Source organism: Prosopis cineraria, unplaced genomic scaffold (assembly GCF_029017545.1).
Source record: "Prosopis cineraria cultivar Desert tree isolate PC_DT_omini unplaced genomic scaffold, ASM2901754v1 PC364, whole genome shotgun sequence".
NCBI classification, from domain to species: domain Eukaryota; kingdom Viridiplantae; phylum Streptophyta; class Magnoliopsida; order Fabales; family Fabaceae; genus Prosopis; species Prosopis cineraria.
The window spans coordinates 1-26,885 of record NW_026555691.1 but is presented as its reverse complement, the minus strand read 5'-3'; the positions used below and the strand labels follow the sequence as shown (position 1 = coordinate 26,885).

General features: G+C 31.6%; 1 protein-coding gene across 4 annotated transcripts; it reads right to left on the bottom strand.

The window, feature by feature from the left end:
* Positions 1–13,478: 13,478 nt before the first annotated feature.
* LOC129296605 (uncharacterized) lies at positions 13,479–26,685 on the bottom strand (the record flags this gene model as incomplete). Of its 4 annotated transcripts, none has more annotated exon segments than XM_054935195.1 (32): positions 13,479–13,746; positions 13,861–13,938; positions 14,086–14,210; positions 14,305–14,385; positions 14,478–14,534; positions 14,636–14,770; positions 14,848–14,913; positions 16,044–16,121; positions 16,203–16,315; positions 17,736–17,850; positions 18,963–19,152; positions 19,583–19,692; positions 19,847–19,942; positions 20,031–20,093; positions 20,181–20,258; positions 20,458–20,570; positions 20,698–20,755; positions 20,832–20,955; positions 21,028–21,089; positions 21,164–21,228; positions 21,347–21,416; positions 21,548–21,607; positions 21,909–22,039; positions 22,718–22,793; positions 23,946–24,014; positions 24,109–24,156; positions 24,770–24,912; positions 25,017–25,080; positions 25,161–25,277; positions 25,376–25,462; positions 25,788–25,903; positions 26,514–26,685. In XM_054935195.1, coding segments are annotated over 30 exon segments (2,808 nt in total), but the record flags the coding sequence as incomplete, so codon positions are not given.
* Positions 26,686–26,885: the final 200 nt, after the last annotated feature.

Sequence of the window (26,885 nt, the reverse complement as noted above, 5' to 3'; positions counted from 1 at the left end):
TTATTTTCAAGTTAATCCCTTGATCCTGCATTAATATCTTTTAATCTTTTGATCCTTAATTAATATTAAATATTGTCAGCAGTCCTTGAATGATGTTTTCCCTATATTACATCAAAAAATATTAATTCAATATCTGAAGTCAAAATTATATAAAGAAAAATCTTCATAATGCCAATTCAGTGGTTGTTGAAGCTTGAGGAGTCCCACACGAGTCCTACGTTTCGCAAATCTTTGCCATTGACCAGTCCACAGCAAAATTGATATGAATATGGAGATTAGGAAAAATCATAAATAAGCACTAATGCAAGTTATTATTCAAAACCACGAAATTATATAGTTGAATTTTTGGATCACAGTGCTTTGTTTAGTTGTAAAGTTAATAATTTGACAAAAACGTTCTTTTACAATGACCAAGTTTCTTAGTCCGGGAGTAAAAAAATTTCAATTTTTTAATCCCTTCAATTAAATTTTCAATCCAATTAAAATGATTTTGTCACTATCAAATTTTAAGTTGGCCAATTGTAAAATTGGGAGTTAAAAATTTTCGAATTCAAATAAAATAATTTTATAAAACCTTTCAAACTAAATTTCCAACTAAACTAAAACAATTTCACTACCAATGAATCTCAAAACTACAAAACAAAGGGGCCACGATCCTAAAATTTAATTTCGTGGTTTTGTGGTCCCGATTAGTTATTTGTGATCTTCGAAGGTTTGTATTTGTGATTTTTCCATAGAGATTTGTGATTCGATCTCCCACAACCACATTTCAAATGGCATTTTCAAACAGGTTGGGCGATTTAGTGAACAAAAAAGTCGAATTGGGACATGTTTGGCCGTATTAGGCAATGAGAGAATTAGAGAAAACTAGATGGAAGAAAAAATGGAAGAGACAATGATGGATGAACCCGACACCAAAATGCATATAGAGAGAGATTTTGGGGAGGGGAGATCACATATTTCCCAACATCAGATAGTTGTTAATCATCGTTTGCTTAATTGTCAATTGAATAACTCTACTTATAATTATTTAAGTAGTTTATCACCCGTGCGTTGCACGGGACATTATTTTTAAAAAAATTCATCTAAGTATTGAATAACAAAATCAGTACATATTAATATTTACACGAGCAAAACAATACAAAAAAATTTCTTGGTGAATAAATAATATGTAATAACTCATAGCAGTAAACACATGCTCAAGTAGTTGATATAAGACTAATTAAGTTTATATATCTTGAAACAACTTCTATATTCTTCACAATTGTTTCAAACTTTTTACAATAAAATTTAGCTTCATCAGGAACAACTTCTTTTATATACTTCTTGCAAGAGTTGTAAAACCGTCCACGCTCAAGTCTTGAACCTCACAATAATAGTAATAGTACATAGATATATATATATATATATATATATAGTGTCTTGTAATGTTCATGTATATGTTAGTACACATGCAGAAAAAAATCATTTAAAAGTAAAGTTGGTAATGTAAGCCAACTCAAAGGTTGTGGGTTGCAAGTTTTGCAGGATAAGTTGATAACTTGCATCTTGTGCGTGTTGTAATTCTGCCAACTCACACAAGTCGCAGCAAATTGGCCTGCCAAACTGCCAGTGAAAATATATTTTTTATAATTTTAAAAATTATAAATTCACCTCTTTTTATTATTTTTTGCTGTAAAAAAATCATATATTTTCCATCTCGCATGGATTATACAAATTAAGGATTCAAGCACTCCACTGTTTTCGAATAATGTGGATCTGAATCCCAGATAATTATTCATTACCATCTCAAGAATCCCTGCAAACTCCATACGCATCAAAATCAGAAATCCAAGTGCTGACAAGAAGGCCTTGAACCAAAACCTCATTTATTGCTTGCCCAACATTTCTATTGTGTTCATTTTCTTCCCTTGTATGATTTGACGGGAAAAACACTGTAATCTATGGCTAAGCTTAAGGAGTTATCGAGGATTGTATCATCTGCCAAAGCCCCTAAGCCCATTAAAGCTCTCCCCAGATTTCCGAATTGTGTTGCGACCCTGACAGCTCTCAAATCTCAAGCACCGAAGCTAAAGATGGAAAGCTCTGAAGGGAAGCAGATTAGGATTCCACTCGCCCACGTGGTCAGCGATTTAAAGAAGCACGAGCGAGAGTTAACGAACCTAGCAAGATACTCGAGAACATCAGAGAGATAAATAGGATCCTCGGCACTGACATGCTCGGCGTACTTGCTAGTCTTGAGGAAGCGATCGATCCTTCTGACAAGGAAATAAAAGCCAACCTTCTGGGACTTTGATACTGACTTAGAGGCCTTGGGCATGCCCATGCCACCCTTAGTCGTACCACCAACCAACCTCATGTCTCACTCCGATTTAACTTTAACCCTAGATTTTGCAGAGGAAGTGTCTGGCTTCACCTTGTCACTCTAATGGCTCCATAGGTGGAGATTTAAGCAGCATCTGAATAAATGAAAGGCTTCCATTAACATAAGTGATGAGAATGAAGGAGGAAGAAGATGAAAAGACTGATTTGAGAGATGATGTGAAATTAATATTTCAGATAACAAATTAAAATTTAAAATTTGAATTATGAGAAGAGAGTGCTAAGATCAGTCAGCAGAGTCTCGAGAATATATGTATTGAAAACTGAAACATCTCTTTTCATTTGTCAACATGCAGCATAATGGAAAAAATGGTAGATATTAATGCTCTTGCGATAAGTTGCTGCGTAAAATTTGAATTTGAAATTAACGCTCTCGTGGAAAGTGATAAATTAATGCTCCCGTGGATTTCAATTTTTCAATTCAAAAATTGAAAACAAAAAGAGCAGTACACGAATAATTAAAAATAAAAAAATAAAAGATGTATACTTAAAAAATTAATTGAACCAATTGGAGAGGATAATTAACATTATACCAATGTATGTTGACCAATAGAAGAGAAGAGATTTGTAGCCAATCACCTTAAGTTTTGTAGTGGTTGATTTCAATTGTCAATTTATATAAAAGACATAATCCACAGCCTCGTCAATTTTAAAATTATGGAAAGTACTAAACATTTTAATCGTTTTCATGAGCATGGACCACAAAGAACATCGTTTCATTAAATATTGGCCGCTAATATCGCAAATGAAAATAACACGTTTATTTAATGTAATAACTCAACTAACTATATTACTTTCTTTCCTTTCTTCTTTTTTGGCCGATCACTAATATTTATTTAAAATGAAAAAACGTTGCTTTCAAATCTTAATACTTCGGGGAAATTATAACAAAGGGCCTGGAGAAGATAATATTTATTAGAAATTACCTTAAAAATAGTAATTATTTAGAAGGATCAAATACCAAAATATAAATTTTAAAATACTAAATTGCCCCTAATTAAATCTCATACATTTATTAACCACACATCTCACACATTGTATTTAATAGTTACCAACAAAAACTCATTATTTGAGAGAAAACTATTTCTTTTATTTGTGTGTGTGTGTATAATAAGGAAATGAAAAATAATAAATTAAAACAAAGCAAAACTAATACCCAGAAACTCATAGCAAGTTAATAATCTCGTCTCCCTTGAAAATTCATAATTGTAGAGATTGAGACAAGATATTCTTTGAAAGTGTAGTAATTATTTACAAGTATGTTTTTTTAAAAATTATATTGATTTAATTTTTAAAATAAAATATTTTAAAATTATATTAATTCAATTATTTACAAGATTTTTTAAAATTATATTGATTTAATTGAATTTAATACTACTTTTTATTTTCTATGTGGAATTGAAAACTGCGCAATCTTATAACAGGGTCGTAACTGTCAATTACTTTCCACTCTACTAATTTTTATGGTTCTTTATAATAAATATTAACAGTATTATATCATTCACCTTAATTTTCCCTAAACCCTTTTCCCAGATTTAAACTTTATCCCATCAATAAATTAAAAAAATTAAATTAAAGTGTCCTTAGTTTTATTGGCAATGAATTCTTATGAAATTTTTCTAGGCGTGTTATATATTTAAAATTTTGACTACATATAAACAACTCATTGACATATCATACTTTATTAGTAAAATAACGTATTAAATATCTGTACAACTTTAAAATTATTAATTGTTAATTTTCAAATTTTAAAAATAAGTGTATATATATATATATATATATTAAAATTAAGAGAGTTACGTAAAATATTATATAACATAGTTCGAATAATTTCAATCAAAAAGTAAATTTTTGTTTTGTATATTTTCCTTTTCACGCATTCAAGGACAATTTTTTTTTTTGGTTATGAATTTGAATTAGGATAAGTTGGTGCACTGGCCAAAAAAAAAAAACCAAAGAAATCTTATGCCTAAGAAATATGGACCAACTTTTTGAATATTTGGGAGTATAATAGGTTCACATTGATATATAAAAAATTTATTATTGATATACAAATGGCTTACCATTAAAAATTTTAAAATTTAGATGAGGTTTATTATTGATATACAATGGAATATATCAATAGAAAATATAATAAACTAGCAATAATGTAAAATATAATAAATATTTAATTGTTTACTTAGTTTGATCCTATAATATTGATTATATTTGCAAAAGCCCCTTTGAATTACTCCCTCAAAGCCTATTTATAAAGTAGAGAGAATTTTTTTGTTTATATTTATAAATCATCTTATTAAATTTTCATCACAAATTCTTTCATTTGTCCTCCACTAAATGTTAAAAAGAGAAAATATATTATTAAAGTATGCATATTTAATAGGGATAAAGTTAAAAAATTATTAAATTTTTAGACAAAGTTAATAAATTTTAAAATTTTTCTTAATTATGATGAAAATGTTAAAAGTTACTTATAAATAAAATCAGATAAATATTAATTACTTTAGCTATTCACACCATCATTTATGTCCCACTCAGTGGTAGCCATAAATGTGATGCTTTTTATTTGGCCCTAATTAGGTGCTCAATTAAATCCCTAAAATGAAGAAGCATGATAATAAATTAAAGTTGATTATTTTATTTTATTTAAGTAATTTTTGTGACCTATAATAAATTGCACTTGACCGTGAATTGTGCGTTCATAAATTTTGTTCGGTTCAAGTAAATTGTTGGTTCTGTTCAAAATTAATTTGGTGCATGAAAAATATTACCACATAAAAGCTTAGTAAACGGATGTCGTGAAAAATATTGCCATGATTGTGTTCAAGTAAAAAACTACTGTAAAAGTTAGGAAAGACAAAGTTTGAACCGACAAGAGCATATTTCAGGTAAAAAAGAAAAAAGAAACCGAGAAGAGCATATCTAGTTATAGATATATTTCGATCTGGTATTTAATTATAGATTGAGACCTCCCTCCCCAGTTGCTTCCATTAGAATATCTTCCAAACATACTTTTTTTTTTTTGGGTACAAATCTCTAGTATTTCAGGATTTTGATCCAAACTAATCCTACAAAACTAGATATTTTTATTAAAGTGCAAAAGATTGTAGCAAGATAATAATAGAAAAATTGTTGGGTCAGACGTTTAATTGGGCCTAGAATATAGAATTGGGCCTAGAAATGATGATCCAAAAATTATATAATAATCTTAAATAAAAATACTATAATAATTAACAAAGATAGGTCTAGTTGGTTAGAAAAATATATTGATGAACTCTTGAAACCATCTCACCTAAACCTTTATTCACTAAAAATATACGTATAATCTTTCTTCAGCAAATCAGAAGTGACATCTCGTCATGCCCAAAAATAGAGGGTGATCAGTATGGAATGTGAATCGTGCCACACATTCCCGTAAACCTCAAAGCATAAGTTAATTTCATTTCTAAAATATAATCAAATGTATATTGATACTAATCATTATAACAAAGTTTTAATATTTTATGAAAATTTTAACAAAATTTCCCCTATAAATAGGATCTCTCGAAAATTCTACAATACAAAATTTTTACAAAAATCTTATATCAATTAGGAGTTCAACTCCTCCCAACTAGCAAACAACATATATATGTGTGTGTATATAGAGATATATATATATATATATATATATATTAAATAGAAACCCTAGCTATAGTCATGGAGCACCTAGCTATCTTTTTCAGAATGAAATACACATAAATTGTCATTATATCAAAAGGAGGGACTTCCATCAACTCTTCACTTAGCACGCGTAAAAGTTCTCAAGATCAATATCAGGTCAATGTCAGTTAAAGTATCGGAGATCAAAAAATATTTTTCAATGAATAACGTCCCAACAATAAATAATTTAACATGAATAAAAAGGAAAGTTTGAAAATTATGTAAATTAAGAGAGAACAATTTTCATATAAAAAATTTAATAAACTTCATTATAAAATAGCTGTATAAAATTGTAAATAAAATTTTAAACCATTGAATTATTATAACAATTATTAATATCACTTAATTTCAAGAAAGCACATAAATGAAATAAATAAAAAAACTAATGAAAAAATAAAATTATCAAATAATTCGATTTAAAATTATAGGGACTTATTAAAACAATTAACAAATGTAAACACACAATCCACGAGAGTAAGCAACTAAATGCAGCCGAAGCTACAAAACAAAGGTGGACACACAATCCACGAGAATAATGCTAACCAAACCAAACGTGGCTTGAAACCATAAAAACAAACGTGAGTACGAGACCTAGAAATAACAAACATAAGAACAAAGCTTACAAAAATTAAACTAGCTAGTCATTAACCATGGCGCGCTAAGGGTTAACGGAACTATCGTTAGCAACCACTGTTCTGTATAAAGTCCTTTTCAAATCCATTTTCAAACATGTGAAGAAATCACCAGTAATATATAAAGTTTTCATCTATCAAAGTCGAACTCGTATGAATCATTTTTGTATCAATCCAATATTTGATAGCATGAAATCTCTTAATCAAAATTCAAATTTGTATTTATTAAAATTATCAAATCTAATAAAGATTTTCACAAAATAAAGTAACTTAAGTATCAAAATAAATAATAATCACATTATTGTTATTAAATGATTTACATCAAAATGTAATATTTTAGCAAAGATAAATTTAATTAAAAAATTAGTTGAGATACTATTCACTTACCTGAGTGTTTTTCAAAGATTCTAAAACTTGCTTCTCTTAACTTTTGACCTTTATTCTAATGAAATCCTTAATGTCTTAACAAACAAGTCAAAATTCTAAATAGAAAGCAAGAATGGCAGCAAAGAAGGAACAAAGAAGAGCTTCAGGCTTCCACATGTATGAGAAGGAAGGAGACCAAAATCCAACTAGCAAACAACATCATCGATCTTCATCCGCGATAAACAGAGCAGAAATAGGGAAGAGATTGTTAGCCACTCCACATGACAGAGATGAACAAATCGTTGAAAGCACATAATGAAGGAACAGCCAATGATAGGGAAAGAGAAGCAGTAGCTCGACTTCACTATGGCGAGCAAACAAGAGCGACGAGAACGACAGTAGACAAGCAACAGTAGCAATGCGAATTCACCATTGACAGCGAGTTAAGAATGTGGGTAAGGTTTAGAGAGATGAACCGACTATATGAGGATCTAGAGAGGTGTATGATGGCGGTGAGAAAAAAAATCGAGATGCTCTATTTTTTTTTCTTTTTTTATCTACGTGAAAGAACTAATTCAAACCAAAAGAAGTAATGGGAAAAATTACAAGAAGAGCAGAAGAAAATCACAATAAGAGGCACAAAAAATTTACAAGAAAGGACACAAGGTTTTCCTACAATTTTAAAACTAAATTTTTACTCAGAAAAATTGAAACTTTGGATCCTTGAGAAAATTTTTATCATAAGTTTCTCTCAACTACCAATTCTACTTATTCTAAAATTTATTTAAAGAAAATATCTTTTGGGAGAATTTTCTTTTTCAATCTAAAATTGAGGGTCATTACACATCTATATGTTTAAATAAAATTTCAAAATTCGCACCTTCCTTTTAATTAAAAATGAATCCCACGCATTTAAATAGACTCGCCGTCAATGAATCTCATATAATTAATTACATAAGTTTATATTGTTGTAGAATTATTGATAAAATAATACAATCAAAAGAATCCACATTAACCAATCCTTATTGGACGAATCTTGTTTAGACACAAATATATGTGAACCACACAATCCTATCACAGTTCACATTTTCAAGTCATCATCCGGAAATTGACTTCAATGCTAACTAATTAATTTGGTGAAATGTTTTGCGTGCTCAATATTATGTGCTTACCTCTATAAATATATACAAGCCAAGGCACTAACATTACTCCAAAACCACAAGTTCAATCCCAAAAACAACATGTCCACTGTTGTAACAATAATCTCCAGATTTTCTATTCAATTGTTCAGCATGCTCTACAACTACCTCAAATGGGTTCTAGAGTTCCTTCTCTACCACCCATTTTACAGCCTGCGTGTTCATCATCATCAACCTCTGCTTCAAGAGTTTCGTCAGATCGTTACAGAAGAAGAAGAAGTGGAGATATGGCGTGCTGGTGGAGAAGAAAAAGACTGTGCAGTGTGTCTGAGCAAGATTGGTGAAGGAGACGAAGTTAGAGTACTGAGGTGTGACCATGTTTTTCACAGGCTTTGTTTGAATCAGTGGATTGGGTTCAGCAACTTTACTTGTCCCCTTTGTAGAGACTTTCTGGGTTGTGGGATTAGAACAGTACTCGGGGGCGAGAGAGGAATTAGAGCTAATCATGTTCTTTTCTTCAAGTTTTCTTCATTCTCGTCTGATAATTCTGAGTCTCATAACTGGTGGCTACGGTGAGTCATAGGATGAAAGAATTATTGTATCCCAAAGAAAAGACAAATAAATGTGGGTTATAATTTAATATCAGTAGACTAAACTAATCAAGGATGTCATATATATATATATATATATATATATCAAATAAGGTTAATGTCTGTAATATTGTAGTGTATGTTTGAAATAGATTAAATCTTATAATCTATGAAAGTCCTCGGATATTCAGATGGGAAAGTGTCCTTTTCTGTTGTCTCTCCTCACTTACTTCCTTAATAATCTATTTTGCTTCCCGTGGTCCTTTCAATCCTTATCGGTAAAGATGTTCACATTTATTCATTAAAACAAAAAGCAAAAGAAAAGAAGAAGTTGTTCACGTTTATTCATTCAATATATATATACATATATTTACATAGTGTTTTTAGTAAGAGAATATTTGTACGCAATTAAAATGCCCTGGTTTTCTAATTTCTCTATATGTCTTGCTCCTATTTTAGCATGGAAGTTATTTTATAGATTCAATTAAAAGGAAATAAATAATATGAAACATTTTGAATTTTTTTTCAGTTTTCTAAGGTATCTCTATAGCCAACACCTATGAGGCTAATCTCTTGAGGAATCTAAACATCATTTAAAAGGGTTATCATCTTCAAAGTGATGCTCTCCACCAGGAATCGAACATTTTGAATAATTGTTTCACTAATAAAATAAACAATTATAGCATTATTATCAATAATAAATAACTCCCTCCAATCTTATTTATAATGCATAAAGTTATAATTTTTTTATCCTATTTATAAATCAAGTCATTAGTATTTTATTATAAGTTTCTCTCTTTTACCTTCCATTAAATGAATGTGAAAAAATATATATGTCTAATTAGGATAAAATTAAACTTAACACAAAAAAGAAAGATAAAGTTAAAACTACTTGAAAATATATCTTGTATCCTCATTATTCTCCAAAATCATTAAAATGTGAAGTTATAGAACATGCAAGCTATATATTCATTGCAAAGGTTAATTCTTCATCCTGAATTCTTCATATCAAGATCATACAAATTATACAAATTAATAATAAAAGAAACAAAAATAAAATTTGAGTCCCCAGCACAGGTGTGAAGGGAGAATATTTTTTCATATATATATGTATATAGGTGCGTGGGTATGTTTGTAACTCACCCCTATTACCCAGAAAAAAAAAAAAGAATGGTCTTGAATTTTCTGATAACTCAAAATAGTTTTAAGGAAAATTCAAAATAAAAAAATATCATTCAAGAATCACTAAGTAAATTTAATCTCAAACAACAACAACAAAATTCTGAAATATCACTGTTGAACCAAGAAACAGATTGGAAAATAATTTTAGATGTTAAAAAAGACTATAATACCTTTGTTGTCTTTTCTTTTTATTTTTTAAAACTTGTCAACTAGAAAATAATTTCTTGTTAAATGCAAATAAATACTTGTTAAATAATGAATAATTACTTGTTAAAACATGATCTACATTTGTTTATTTCCACAATTCAAGTTCTTTCAAATTTTAGATTTTTGAACTTATCAATTAGCAAATAGTTTCTTATTAAATGCGAATAGTTATTTGTTAATTAATAAATAACTATTTATTGAAACATAATATACATTTGTCCCTTCTCACAATCAAGTATTTTTAAATTTTTGAACTTATCAATTGGTAAATGATTTTTTGTTAAATACAAATAAGTATTTGTTCATCAACAAATAGTAACTTATTAAAAACACTTATCCCATCTCACAATTAAACTCTTTCATATTCTTAAATTTATCAATTAAAAAATAATTTCTTATTAAACTTGAATAAGTACTTGTTAATTAACGAATTGTTGCTAATCCATTAAAAAAGAAAGGCAGGGATATTATGGTCTTTTTATTTAAAATTATTTTCAAGTTAATTCCTTAATCATGCTGTGATATTTTTAAATTTTTTAATCCTTAATTAATATTAAATATTCTTAGCAGACCTTGAATGATATTTTCCCTGTACTGCATGAAAATATATTAATTCAATATCCGATGTCAAATTATTTACAGAAAAATCTTCGGAATGCCAATTCAGTGGCTGTTGAAGCTTGAGGAGTCCCACGTGAGTCCCACGTTTCGTAAATCTTCGCCATTGACTATTCCACAACCACGAATTTATAAAATTGAATTTTTGGATCATGGTCCTTTTTTAAGTTTTAAAAATAATAATTTGACTAAAACATTTTGTTTCTCTAGAGACCAAGTACGGGAGTTAAAAAATTTTTCAATTTTTTAATCTCTTCAATTAAATTTTCAATCCAATTAAAGTGATTTTATCACTATCAAATTTTAAGCTGGCCAATTGGGAGTTAAAATATTTCCAATTCAAATAAAATAATTTTATAAAACCTTTCAAACTAAATTTCCAACTCAACTAAAATAATTTCAATACCAGTGAACCTCAAAACTACAAAAAATAAAAAGGGGGTCACAATCCTAAAATTTAATTTCATGATTTGGTGGTTCTGATTAGTTATTTGTGATGCTCGAAGGTTTTTATTTATGATTTTTCCATAGAGACTAGTGACTCGACCTCCCACAACCACATTTCAAATGGCATTATCCAAACAGGTTGGGATTGATTTAGTGAACAAAGAGGATGAATTAGGACATGTTTGGCCGCATTAGGCGATGAGAGAATTAGAGAAAACTAGACGGATGACAAAAATGAAAGAGAAAATGTGAATGAACCCAACACCAAAATGCATATGGAGATATTTTGGGGAGGGGGAGAAAATGCTTTTTCACATGTTGCCCAACATCGGATAGTTGTTAATTATCATTGCTTAATTGTCAAATTGTCAATTGAGTAACTCTATTAATAATTATTTAATAGTAATTGACAACTTAAATAAAGGACATGAAACTTTGGAGCTTATATGAGATGTAAGAATAATTTTTCCAAAAAAATTATTAGGGACAAACAAACTTATTAGTTTGTGTAATTTTGGTAACTAATATTTAGGGACGAAGGGAGGAATAATAAACTCATTTATTACAGATGTGGGGGAAAAAATAACTGGTTAGCATTAGGGATATATTTGAAAAAATTTTACAACTTCCTACAATTATAAGGGAGAAAAAACATAGTATAAAATTTTGGGTCAACCTATTCAATTGAGTCAATAAACTGTTAAATTAGTGTCTTAATTTATTTAATAAAATATTTTATTTATGATTAATTTTATCTTGATTCAACTAAAATTTTAATTATTAATTCTTGAATCAATATTTTGAGGCTTTTAGTAATTTTAAAAGTAGCAAAAGTCATTAAAAACTAGATGCATGAGAGGGAGGGAGGGAGGAAATAACACACATGTAAACCCCAAAAAATGGTTATAAAATAAAAACCTTATTTATTAGCTATTTCCAATATTCTCTTGTTATTCATACTCCTTGTAAGGTAAGGGGAAAAAAAATTCAGAAATGATGGATTTTTTCACTTTAAATGAGATAATTCTAAGCGATATATATGACTGTCTCGTGTGTGTGTGTGTGTGTGTCAGAATATTAAAAAAAATTCACAAAAAACAAAATCAATGGTTGTTGGAGATCATCGATTCCCATTGACTAAGTCCATGGAAACATTGACTCAAATAAGGAAATTTATGTAATTCCACTTCCCGCAGCCGCGTTTTTCTCCTTTGGCGAAACTCTTTCACGTTATTAACATCGCCGATTGGAACTCTACGAAAAAAAGTCTCCAACTATTAAGGTTAGAATAAGAATGTTCACACGTTGGACTAAGCTCGACCTCAGCTTGATGGCATATTACTGATTACTGAACACCCAGTTTTTTTTTTTTTTTAAAAAATGAGAAATTATATTAACATAATAAAACGAAAATACAAGTCAAATTCAGAGGTTCAAAATTTGCTCATTTATCCTTTTTTATTAATAAAAAGATAATTACCTTCATCTAAAGTAATTTTATTTGAAAAGTAATGTTAGGATTAAAAGTAGCATTTTCTAAAATTATGAATACTCAATACGCAATATTATACATTACTTTAGCCTAATATAAACTGAAGAAATCAATTTAAAATTTAAAAAAGATAAAAGATTAAAGAGCTTAAAAAGTCTTCAAGATAATTATAACATGTTTTATCTAAATAATCATAATACCATTAACATATGATACATCAAGAAAAAACAAGCATGTAAAATCAATCCATATTCATGAAAAAGTATTATAAAGAAACATTCAAAAGAAAACAGAGAACACCACAAACAAAATACAGATAAAGATGAAGCTGCTTGTGGGATGCAGAACTCTAATATCAAATTAAATAGTATAAATTGTGAACTGACTTGCTATCATATTATCTATACCACTTTAATATAAAAGAAAATAAATAAATAATGGATGATATATAACTTTGATAAATTATGCTATTGAATAATAGTACTTGAATTACCATAAAATACATTGGAAAAGAGGTCTAATTTGTGATGTAAGCTTCAGCCTTCAAGCCACTAGCATATTACTTTTTCGCTAAATATTTCCTCATGAATTTGTGTTAGTGTGTTCCAATTTGAAAGTAACACTAATTCTAATAAAATAACATCTCGTTAACATTAAAAGTACTGGCTCTGCCACTAACAGGAACGCATCATCAGGCACATCCTCATATTGAAGTCTCAAGATATTTGAATAAAACTAAACATTTCAAAAGATCACACAACATGATTATTCAAAATCAATTGTTTACATTACAAATCACATGTTACTAACTTTGATCTTGTGATATACAGATAAGAAAGAAAAATGGTAACTTGGCAAAGAGCAATAACCAATGTCAATGGAAAACTGATCATTGAAATGATGGATAGCCAAATAAATTACACATCTCAGACTCACATTTGAACAATCCAAACTCCAAAATAAATCTACGCCTTGGAGGACACATCCACAGGGCCCTGGCACAAGAATGAATGAAAATGTAATGAACACACAAAACTGATGAAAAATACATTTAAAAAATAAAAAGAAACTAAAAGGAAAAAAAAAAAAAAAGGAAAAGGGGAAAAAACTGAATCAGATTACGCCTTCTCAACCATATCTGTTCGTTGATTCAAGGGGGGGGGGGGCACCATCTCTTGCTGTAGACCCTGAAAAATAAAAAATATCAGGTTTTAGTCTTTCCCGTGAGGTTTTCCTACTAAATATACAGATAAGCTTTTGAAAAGAAAAAAAAAAAAACCAATAACATGCTGCTAATTTGTAAGAAAGCATCCGTATGTTCTTTTAACGAACACCTTTAAAACGCTCAAGTAACTTGTCTTATCAACCCATCTTCAGGAAGAGTGCAGAATGGTCATTACATTAAAACTCATCTCCGCAGTACCGTCTGAATAGCATTTCGTTGAGCCTGAGTCAAGTTCTGCAGTACAAGGTCACATGTTCATATTCAATATTACCAAGAACATAAAATATCGACTTAAAACAAATAATTCTAGACGATTGATTAAGCAAACCTGACAAATGTTATCCAAAAACTGTTTATCATTTTGGTACAAGTTACCAAAAAAATCCGTGAGGTAGATTGCCAGATTTATCTGTCAGATAAAATCAAAATTGTTGGGGAAAAAAATCCAAATTCATGCAACAAACGACCTGTGAATTACAAAGCAAAATGTAGAGCACAGACCTGATTAAGGGGATCAGCAATGCTTAAAAGGTTATCTTCATATTGATCCTCTTGATCCTTGTGATTTTCAAGAAAGTTTAATTAGTGATCAGCGATATGAAAACAGTCAATGAAGGTGAAAAGTGACGAGATATAATTACATCATAGGTCAGACAAACCTCATTAAATGCTTTTGCTATTGCTTCAAGATGTTCATATGTGGGTTTCCCTGAAGCAGCAGCAGACAAGGAAGAAAGAAATCCTTGCTCATTTTCAATGTCATCCCCGGGTTGAACTTCTTCCCAGTCATCATCCTGAAAAAGCAGCCAGTTTTCCAATTGTGAGATTCAATAACCAGAACGGAATTGGCCCTCATCAGTAAGTAAACGACCTCATCATCACCAGCCAAAACTTGCTCTTGTATTTCAATTAATGCATCTGCCAGTAAAGCCACTATCTGCAAGATATTGGACATAATCAAGAAAAGGCTTCAATTATTTATATACCAGAAGCAACAATAACAAGAAGCATTATCCTATAAGGTGGGGTCGGCTATAAAGATTGCACAATGTCATTGTGCTTTATCATTTACCAAACTTTTAGAAATGATGTTAACTAAGAAGTTTCAATCAACAATTTCCAAAAGCGTTCTCTTTGGCTATCCTTTACCTCTCTTAACAAAGCTTAAAGTTATCAATTCCACTCTCCTCACTAGTGCCTCTCACGGTCTTCTTTGTACATGTCTAAACCATCTCAAACAATTTTCCACCATTTTCCCCTTAATAGGTGTTATCCCCACTTTTTCTCATGTGCTTATTTCGGATTTTATCTTTACGTGTATGTCCGCGCATCCATCTCAACATTTTCATCTCCGTTACTCTTACTTTATGCTCTTACTGTCCCATTAAAGCCCAACATTCACTGCTATATAACAAAGGTGGTTTTATAGTAGTTTTGATAAAGCTTCAATTATTTATAACTAAAGAAATTCAACTTTGATGCATGTTCTTCTTTAAAAGATGACAGGAATCTTTGATCATGACGGTGACAGAAGGTAGCACAGACAGTACGTCTTAGTGAAAAGCATCCTATAGCTTCTAGAAGAAAAATCATATTTCAAATAAAAATGTTTCAACGTACGTGCCCGTATGAAGAAGGAACCATTAAACTCTGACTAATGTCCTGTAGAGCAGTCATCATGGAATAAACGGAAGACAATAGAGACTTTAGTAATAATTTCCTACTGATAAAGCGATATGAGCTGCTCAGTCTTACATTTGGAAGCATGGGCTGCTTTATGGAACACTTATGTGAGTTAGTTCTCCTGCCTCAAAATTAGAAGAGACCAAGATAGAATGGGCTAAATAATCCAACATTATGTATTATGGGGCATCGGCTGCATTGTGGGGCATTTAAATGGGTTAGTTCCCCCATTTCAAAAAGTACTTTCAGTTGGGAACTCCCCACCACACTGGGGTGTGCATAAACTACCGGGAGCTAAGAGGATACACATTAAGTCATGAGCATAATTCTGTCAATAAATAACCGTCCTAATTATATTAAGACACTGATCATGATATGGAATACCTTTGTAGGAAGTGGCAATATTATCCACTGATCCGAAGCTGATTTTGCTTTTGACCTTGTGGTTATTCCCACACCAGACTTCATAAAACAAATTCCAGAATGAGGAAGCACAGTCGAAATCATAAATGAATAAATGATTACATAGAATCAGAGAATAACCTTAATTAGATGGCCTGGAACACTTAATTTTGCCAGTTCAGTGTGCGAGCTGCTTAGCAGCAAGGCTAGAGCACTTGTAGTAACTTTTATTTGATAAGCCCCCTGTATCTCACCTGCACTCAGATTGCATTTGGATGAGAATTTAATAGGTCTAAGTTATGCAAGCATAAGGACTTCAAGTTTTATTGTTCTTAAATAAATAAGAAATTCCGTTAGAAAGAGGGGGCATCTTGTTGGAGGATAAAAAATTAAAAATACCTTCAAGCCAAAACATACAAGAAGGCCAAAAACTACCTAATATCTATATAAACATGTATAACATCAGATCTATTACAAATAGTAAAGTTATTTGCATTGTAGTTCTGTTGGGCCTCCCAACATTTTTGGGGCCGTGTTTACACAAGGAAGCCCAACAGAAATAACCAGGAGCAGAGTGAGCAAGGGCATAGGGGGAAAGGCACAACAAATAACAGTGCCTGACCTTGTCAAGGTAGTGGGAGGTGTGAAAAGGGGCAGCAAATGACAGACGAGGGAGGACAGTAGTATCATGTTAGTGGAGAGGGCCTGGTCTCTCGAAAACCAGGTTGTGTGTGATGTCTCTTTTTTGTTCTTTGTCCTTGATTGAGGATTGAATAGGAGTAGTGTGTGAGGTGCTGATTAGTGGTTGTATTCTCTACATTTTCCCTCTGTAATAGAGGATACCCAGTGAATTATCTCTTTGTTCACGTGTTAATCATTTCCTTTATCTGTTATTGTTGTTGGCCCTGTCATATTCTCAGAAAAGTTACACAGCACAAGAACGAAAGAAAGCTTGCTGCGAGAGGCAGAAGACCAACGAGGGGAAATTAACAGCCTAGTTTGAGCCCCAGATGAAGCAAACAACGCATGACAGAATGACTCCACAAAGTGTAATTCTCAATCGATTTTAACGCAAGCATGGTGTCTAAACAAAGGCTTGGATTGCCTGTCAAGACATGAGAGCTAAGGAGTAAATATTATGGTAGAAATTTGAACAATATTTCTCTCATCTGTAGATCCTTCCTACTCGCAGCAAGCAATACATCTAAAGAAAGAAGAAAGTGAATAGACATGTAAATGTAATAGACTAATAGCAAGGATTTTTTTGGGTCAATAATAGCATAGATAAACAGCAGAAACAAGCCCAAAAAAAAAAAAAAGGCTTGCAACTAATTAAAACCTGTAAGCCTACATAAATCACAAGATTATAATCTCAATTTCCTATCTGTTCTCATGGGAATATCAAGCGTTTATTCAAGTGAAAGAATAAATCATGTTAATCAATTTATTTTAAAAAAATCAGAAATTATCGCCATAAATTATAGGGGATTCTCCTGAGTAGTTTAGTAAATTCCAATAACCGTTTCAACCATCCACACAGGGGGAACCCATAAGCTATTTCCAATAATCATAGAGAAATTGAAATTCATGCTCTTAAAGAAATCCCATGCAACGACAACTCTCAATTTGAAACACACCAATCACATTGCAAAAAGACAGCTGAAGGATGCTCACCTTGTTGCTTAGTCCATTCTGACATTACATAAGCAAAGGAATTATCATGGCCTTCAGCAGGAATTGAGATCAGCAAATCAATAAATTGTCCAACATTAGGAGCACTCATATGAACCTGCAGTTATAAAGAAATATTTGAAAAGTGTACCCCAAGAGCTACGGTGTGGACAAATTTTTTGCCAAACAATGTGGGAAAAGGTTTAATTATCATGTTGGTCCCCTAAACTTATTAATTTGTTTCATTTAGTCACTTCATTTTCAATTTGCATCATAGTCACCCCTTAACATTATTTAGTGTTTCAAAATGGTACCTTAATTTCTTTCCAGTGTTTCAAAGTGATCCCTTGCTTTTCATAATGTTCCAAAATAGTCCTTGATATAACAGAAAAAGGTGAATATGGTACAAAAGTTGAAAGTTTAGACAAAATCAAAACAAATAACAAATTGCCTAAAACAATAATTAAGCCAAAATAATAAGGATAGCATGAGAAGGCATCCTAGAAACTACTATTGACTCTGCCAACTATATGCAATTTGAGTTACAGCAATACCTGTAACTGGGGAATCTAAATCATTATAAAACTGAAAAGGAAAATATAAGGACAATAGAAAACAATAAATTCCCTTGATTTTACTCATATATCAGTCAATTCGGAAGCTTAAATCTTTTTATTTTTCATTGAAAAATAATTTTATTAGAAAGAAGAGAGAACAATACATAAACGGAGGACCTCCCAACGCAGAAAAGACTAAACAAATTTTTCTAGTCCCATTGCAGTAGCGGTCATCTAAGTTCTTTTCCCAATTTCTTAGCCACTCACTGAATACGGAGAATTTCCTCAGTGACAAACCCCTCTGGGAATCTAAAGACAGGGCCTCTGATGTCAAAAGTTTTCATTCGCACAGTAGTGTCAAACAAGATTGAATGATGAAGGAAAATGCTGAAGCATAAATGTGGGAGTTATCACAAGATCTGGGGGAGATTGTTCAGGAGGATGAATAATTATCAGTATAATTTAAACGGATAGACAATCATGTAATTATAGCTTTATTCCTAGGAGTCAACTGTTGGGTAGGACAATTGTATGAAGATATGTTTCCATTTATGGTAGAAAGATCTGTATACATAATTTTCCCCAATTATCATTTGAAAGAACAAATACAATTACCCACTTTCTACACATTGTATAAGAAATCCATAATAATCTGATATTTTGGTTACATTACCAATCTGGCAAAAACGACTAGCAATGAACTCCTCAAGGAAGCAATTTGAGCAGATTGCATACGTCTGACAACAGCAGCAACCAGGTCGCGTATATGTACTGCCATTTGTGACGGCAAATGTAATATAAGTTGAAGAATGTAACTCCCAACAAAAAGAGATCCAGAGCTTTCCAAATTTGGGTCTAGAAGCCTGCCCCAAATTCCAAGAAACACAGCATTTGGAACATCAGGATTCTATGAAGAGAATAGAGGGAAAAATTCTGATTTCTAAATTGATGGATAGGGAAGGAAAGAAACAATTAAAAAAGCCCACTTGTAAAGACTATGAGAATCAAAGTGAAGACCACCAGGAATATAATGCCTTATTTCATTTTGATTCCTTATATCACTAAACCCTTCTTCTATTAATGACAGCCTATGTTCATCTAAGTTCTACTAGGATGCATATACATAGGTGCCATGATATGGAAGGTTGAATGTAAAAAGCATAGCAGAGAACTGATTCCCTTCATAAGATTTCTTTTCCATCAGTATTGACTAGACAGATGCCATGCTCCTTCGAAAAGGATGCTTGCATTATGATGGTATTTATGAAGCAATGTAAAATAATTACAAACTACCTTGAAGCTATTTCAAGTAAACTTCTCATAGTTGCTTCAGAATTAGATCCCCAAGCAAGAACTTCTTGTCTTCCCTCAGATATAAAAGCAGCTAAACATTCTGTGGCATTCTGTTAAGTGTTGAGTTGAGTTAATGGATGCCAATTAATTCTACTTTGCAGAGTACAGCTATCAGAAGACGTATTAATTTGAACCAAACATAGCCTCCAAAATATTACAACTCAAGTCTTCAGATATACATGCATGTATGGAAAACTGCATGACCTGAATTTCACTATGATCATTGCTTTGAAGTACTATTCTGACCATGGCCTCAAAACAAACATCATATATTGCTTTCACTACATCACGAGGGGCATTCTGTAACATGTGATGAGAAACCACAAATCAGCAAATCATGAGTTGACAAAAGTCAAAAGAAATTATGCTTTAAATCAAGTAAACTTGCCTTTAGTAGCATTGTTACCAGATCCAATGACCCAGCTACCAAACCATCAACCTGCTCTTGTGGCTGATAAGGGAAAAAAAGGTGCATCAGAAAGCAATACTTAGATTTATTATTCTACGCTAACATTAGAACAGCTTTAATCAGTCGTACTTTACTTAAAATTGGTCCAACATATGGCAAAATTCTGGAAACCAGTGGATGTAAACATCCAGGTATACTTTTGATGGCCTGGGGAAAATAACAATAGTTAGGTGAATCTCAAAACCATCTATAATCATGTTGCCAAGGTCTGAAAATGTGAACCTAGACGATACAGAATATATGGAGCTTAAATGAGTCATAACAAATAATTAACATAACATGCCAACATCAATAAGAAAACACAGCAGATAATAGCTTCTAAAAATAATATGTTAAAGACCGTTACCTCAAGAACCTCAAGTGCATCACTACTGATAAAAGGATCTGAAATGTGCAATGCCCATACATTAAGGATAACAGGAGAAATAATGGGCTCCACAAACGCTGATGATTCATGACCTATAATGAGCAAAAATATAGGCATCAACGCAGGAATAGTAGCTGACCAAAAAAAAAAAAAAAAACACACAAACCTAGAGAAACTAGAAAATTTTGGTATTTACTACCAAGTAATATCTAAACTTGCCTGCCTTAATTGTTGCTTGCAAAGTTTCAAGTACCATGTGCAGGGTTTCATCCGATGCCTGAAAATCATGTTAAGATGATTACCAAATGAAAAAAAAATGAGTACTAGTAAAAAGATATAATATTGCATAGTACTTGAGAAAGAAGCTCCGAGAGAGATGAAAATAAACCCAACATTTGTGGTTGGGTAATTTCATTCTTCGTTTCAGGAAGGAGCTGGCAAAGTGCACGACAAGCACCAACTTTCACAGGCAGAGGCCTATTACAATTAGAAGTAAGTGAAGGCAAATTACAAGAAAAATATAAGCTACCAAAGGACAAATGCGCTCACACATCTATTGTGATTGCCTTCACTGCTGCATAAAGGAAATGTTCTAGAACACCACTGCTTAGCTGTACAATAAAATAAGTAAGAAGACCAAAAGAAAGAAATTGGACTATAATAAATTAGAAAAATTAACAGTTACCATGGAGGAGAATTTAGCAACTGAAGCAAAAATACGAGCATAAAGAAAGGGGTATTCATGAGAACCTGCCAAGAGTGTGGGGGGAAAAATGTAGAGAAACATCAATAAAGGAAATATAAAACAATTGTATGTATTACATAGAATGGAAGCCCATGGCAGGCGAGGAAAGAATTAATGAGTAACCTATTAGAGAGTCCTCAGTGATTATCTGCTCAACCAGGTGGTGAAAGCCACTTGCTACTAGACCTGAATCCTGTATAGATAACATAGGAAATATGAAATTTGAACACCACCGCAAAACAAATTCTTAACTAAAACAGGAAAAAAAAAAAAGTTATAATATATTAATGATAATCAAGAACTAAAATGCCAAAATGCCCAAACCTCTGCCTCCAACAGTTGCTCAGAAATAAATGATAATGCAAAAAGAGTAGCCTCCCTTATCTGCCATGAATTACATATTGTCACAACTTGGAAAGTTGAAATGAATTTAAAGAATGCAAATTCATAGGAAATTTTCATGAAATGCTTGATGCATATGCAAAATCTGCCTCTTATACAAAGGGGGTCAAAGACTGAGCATATATGCAAACAGAGAGGAAAACGCCAAAAAATGATGATTGAGACATGGCAGAACATTTAGAAGCTTACTTTGAGAGCCTAGTCAAAATTTTATATATCATATCACATATTGGACATATTAGACCCAAAGAAAAAATGCAACAAAAAAAAATTCCGCATTTACTTTCCACCAGCTTGCATTGCCAGCTACTTTTCTGCTTTGAGATTCAGTGTACTGTTGTTTTGCAGCATCTATGATGGCCAGAATTCCCTCACCGCCATAAGAATTAACTACTTGTTCCAGCAAAAGTGCACCTGGAAGAAACAACTTTCTAATAACTTATTTGACAAAAACTCCAACAGTCTCCCCATTTTTATTTTTATTTTTTGAAAAAATAGATATAAGCATAAAAAATTATAAAATAAATAACTGGAGTAAGCCAATGAAATTCTAGTAAATTCAATGGGATTTCCTTGAACTTTGTTAAAATCATACAAACATCCCATCCCACTATTTTAAAAAATATATATAATTTAGTTTAGTTTTAAATATTTTGACTGAACCACCCTTTATTAAGTTAATTATACAAATATGTATAATATCTAAATATTTCAAAATAAAAATAGAGTAAAATTTTCACACGTGCACAAATTAAAATAAAAAGAAAACTGATTTTGTTTTCATCAAAGTTCGTCTAAAAAGCAAAGTTATGTTCAAGGAGGACATTTTAGTAAAAAGATTAAAATTAGACTAAAGTGCAGTATAAGTTGAAAAGAAGTTCTTGTAACGTATTTTCCTAAAAACCAAAGGAGGTTTATGTATTTACTCATAAAATTAATGTTATTTAAAAGTTTTGAAATCTATCAAAATATGAATTTGAATAATGATTTATCTTCCACAATGATTAAAACTATTATCAAATCAATTTGAAATGAACTTCCAACATTAAGAAATTGAAACTGATATGTCAAATCTTCAAGGGGATTCTTAACCAGAAATTCGGCAGCTGTAATTGGCATCATCTTCATCAGCAATAAATTGATTCGCATCCATTGACCACGTATGAACCTAGAGAGAATAAAAAATTCCCAAATAACAGTATTAAAATTATTCAAGGAATTATTTGTAGATTTTAAAAGGAGACATAGCCTTGCATATAGACCACAAAAATGGCACCAATATATGCGTCCATAACTTCCATTTATGGAATATTTAAGTAAACCTATGTTCAAAATCAAGACTAATGAAAAAACAACTATGCCATTAGTTTTTAATTTTTCCTTCATCTTGGGATCAGATGAGAAGAATTCGTTTTCTTTTACTTTGCCATAAAAAATGAAGGAGAAAAACATATTCAAGCTAGTGCCAATCAATCATGACGTACTTAAACATGAATAACTAGCATTATTCATACAAATGCAAAGCTGAAAATCACAGCGAATTTCCAACACTGAAAAATATATACGAGTTAAAATCTATACAAGTTATTACACAGTAAAATGGTCGTTGGACAAAATTTACTATTTTAGTTACTTCAAAGGTTCCATGAAATTCTGAATTTTATGCCACAGTGTGTGTGTGGAGGATTAGACTAAAAGGTAACGCTCTAATCATACTTCAATCTTATTGACAAATTGTTGACAGTAAGCTCTATTATTACAGAGAACAAAGACAAAAATTATTATGCAAGTAATGAGCCAAGGAAAAGGAACAAATCAATTTTGAAAAATTTAAATTGATGGATCAAGTTAATAGGAGTCAAATATAAATCCAAGTTCATACTCTCTGATATAGTAAATCTGAAGAATAAAACCAACTAGAATACTTTAAGTAACTCTGTTCTATCAAGATTTGAGTGCGTGCACACATACCCTCATTATGCAAATGTTCACACAATAATACCATAGGTCCTAAAAATATTGACTATAAATCGGCTCAGGTTCACAAAAGACTGCTACAAGCAATGTAAAATGACTTCTTGCATTTGCAGTCATCAAGTCAAGATAATGAAAGAGGTCAGTCTGCATTGCACTAAATTAATATTAGACACTGATATTTAATAACAACATTTTGCTTTTTCATTCAACAAGCAAAACATGTTATATTGCTGAATATCGTCTGACTAAAAATTGCAGAAGGCCAATCAGATACTGCTGAGCAAAGTCATAGCAAATATGATCAAGAAACTACTAATGAGAAGGTTCAAAATGGAAGTCATACCTGCTGTTCTGTCATTTGCAGAAAAGAGATAGTGTAGTAGACCAATTCTTTCACATTTGCCACAACAGCCTAAGCAACAAAAACACAAGTCATAAGTCAAATTAGTTTCAAATTAGGAAGAAAAAAAAATGAAACAACAGTTTTAAGAAGTTCAGACTCAAACCTTTCCCAATCTTGTATTACCCACAATAGTCAACAGAAGTTCAAACATCTGTAAGTAAAAATATGGATGTTAAACAAATAGTTGAATGGAAATCAAGGAAAGACTAGCATAAAACCATTTGGAGCTGCAGGACACTAGTTTAGACACACTGCAGCCAGTTAATTACTTAAAACTCCTGATTGATGAAAGATATAAAATGATTCAGCTAGGCTACCCCAAAGTGTAATTAAAGGAGCCGGAAATCTAAAGTCATTGTCTATACCCTATACAAATTTATAGATAAATCCAGAAGGACGTATCTTTTGATGAGCATAAAACTAGATAAAAAGCCATATCACATAGATTGACATACCCGACAAATATTATCAGGGCAGGCCTTCCACATAATAAATTAAAAGGAAATATAAAGTCATATGAATGATAAAGATGTCCCATGTAGCAGCTAAAATCAGCTATTCAACCACTACAACTACAACAATTACAAGCATTATCCTACTAGATGAGATCAAGCACATGGATTGCACAATGATGTTGTGCTCTATCAACAATCAAATCTTTTAAAATCAGCTATTCAACTATGACAGCATAATATCATCAGAAGTGGAGTGTTTTTTCCCTTGATAATTAACATGATGAAATTAATAAGCTTATGCCACCATACCTGAATAATAAAGGAATCAAGGCTTTTCTCTGCACCTTCAGAATCATATCTTCCATCATATGAACCTTCTATACCATCAATCAATGATCGTTCATACACTCTCAAGGAGGAGATAAATGTATTCCACAGTGATCGCAATACTTCTACAGTGGACAGCATGTTGAAAAAAAATATAAGAGAACAAATAGTGAAAGGAAATTTTAATTTGTATAAGCATATCAACTAGACAAAAGAACAAATTATTTACCCTCAAATTCACTGCCAATAAGGCTTGAGAAATTCTGGACAAACTTGTTCAAGCACTTCAAAACCTTGATGAAGAGAGATACTTGTTATTTCTTGGGAAAACAGAACACACAGTTAAGAAGACTTCAAAAAGAACTAGATCAACCTCCATTCTGATACCCCAATCATCTGAATTTTCAGATTGAACTGGAACCTCAAGAATAGAAGAGAATTGGGCCATCCATGGCTTAAGCATAGGGAATATCATGGTTCCTGTTTCTGTCTGAACAGAATGTCTTGATCAGTTAATAATTAGGGGGGGGGGAAGATAATCCAACAGCTACCAGAACAGTACACCATCACTAAAAGGAAAGAAAATACCTTATAGACGCCACTCATTGTCCCCAACATGGAAGTGCAAGAATATACTACTGTAATGGCCTTGCTTCGTATATATGCATCATATATCTGTACCCCAATAAAAAATCATCAACGGGAACAGATCAAGCTAAGTTCACCCAATAAACTGAACACTCTAACATCTATTTTTTTGTCCCATCTTCATTTTCAAAATATAACTATAGGCCTCCGTGAACACAGTCACAGAGACAGACTAAAGAGTGCAAGAGTATGCTTGCACAGTAGTGTTCCTCCTAATAATTGTGTAAAATCATGTTTTGTAACCTTCATCTTAAAATATTCAAAAAAAAAAATTGACACAATAATAAGTGAACATAAATGAAGTAAAAATACAGGTCAACTTGAGATTATAGGTAACTTTACAAAAAATGACCTGGGGAGAAGATACAATTGTAAGCAAACATGGAAACAAAGCAGGTACTAGTGTTGGAATTATTTGATCATCCAAGTCTGCAGAGAGAAGCGCCAAGCATCTCATGGCTCCATACACTAAAATGTTCAAAAAGAGAAAATGAATTAACATAAAGAAAACAGAAGACAAATACAGAATAACAACAAAAACGTCAGAAGAAAACATGACACAATTGATAAAAAAAAATTCTGTTTAATTTAAGGAAGAACACATTCATCCTAACACCTCTGATTTTCTTTAAAATTTAATCAGCACATCTTTTCTGCTGTGGCAGATTTTGGCAGTGCATAAATGGTTTCTACTTTCTCTTAATTTTTCAAAAATATCAAACAATCAGAAACAGGGAAAAAGAAAGATGGAGTGTGTGTTTGGTTTTCAATTTACATCTAGTAAAAGTCCATTTTCAAGATTTGGCAAAAGCACATCCCAGATGTGGTTTGAATGTACTTTTGAGGATTACCCAAACAGGCCAGGAGAGTAAGGAACCTCTAACAAAGAGATCATGGCTTTATATTTGAGATGACAATATTTGATTTGTAATCATACCCCAGAATGCTAAAGTTTCCAAAACATTTTTCAATAGCACCAATCAATCCATAAAACTGTCAGCAAGTAACTAATGCTGTTCTGATTCACTGACACTATTGACATTGGATCCAGATAAGATTGATTACAAGAAATGCTTGCCTCCATTCAAGTTGGCCTGATTGCTAATTAACCTCAAGAGGAATGGTAACAAGTCTGGCCAAAACTCTGGCCAGTCATATTCTGCAATAGATGCCACAGCCATGCTGATAGCTGTGCAGATTTTCTTGTGAGAGTCATCCAATGCCAATAGAAGAATTTCACGGATCACCACCTGAAGATCAAGCATAATGTAATTACATGTGCAGGGGCAAAAATAAAGAGCCAATTAACAATTAACAATATATCTTTTTTTTCTGGCCACAACAATTAACAATATATCAAAACATAACAAAAAATAGCATCTCAATTATTAATGATCAACTTTTGAAGAAAACTACATGAGTTCATAATGAAGTTGGCCAGAGAAAATTC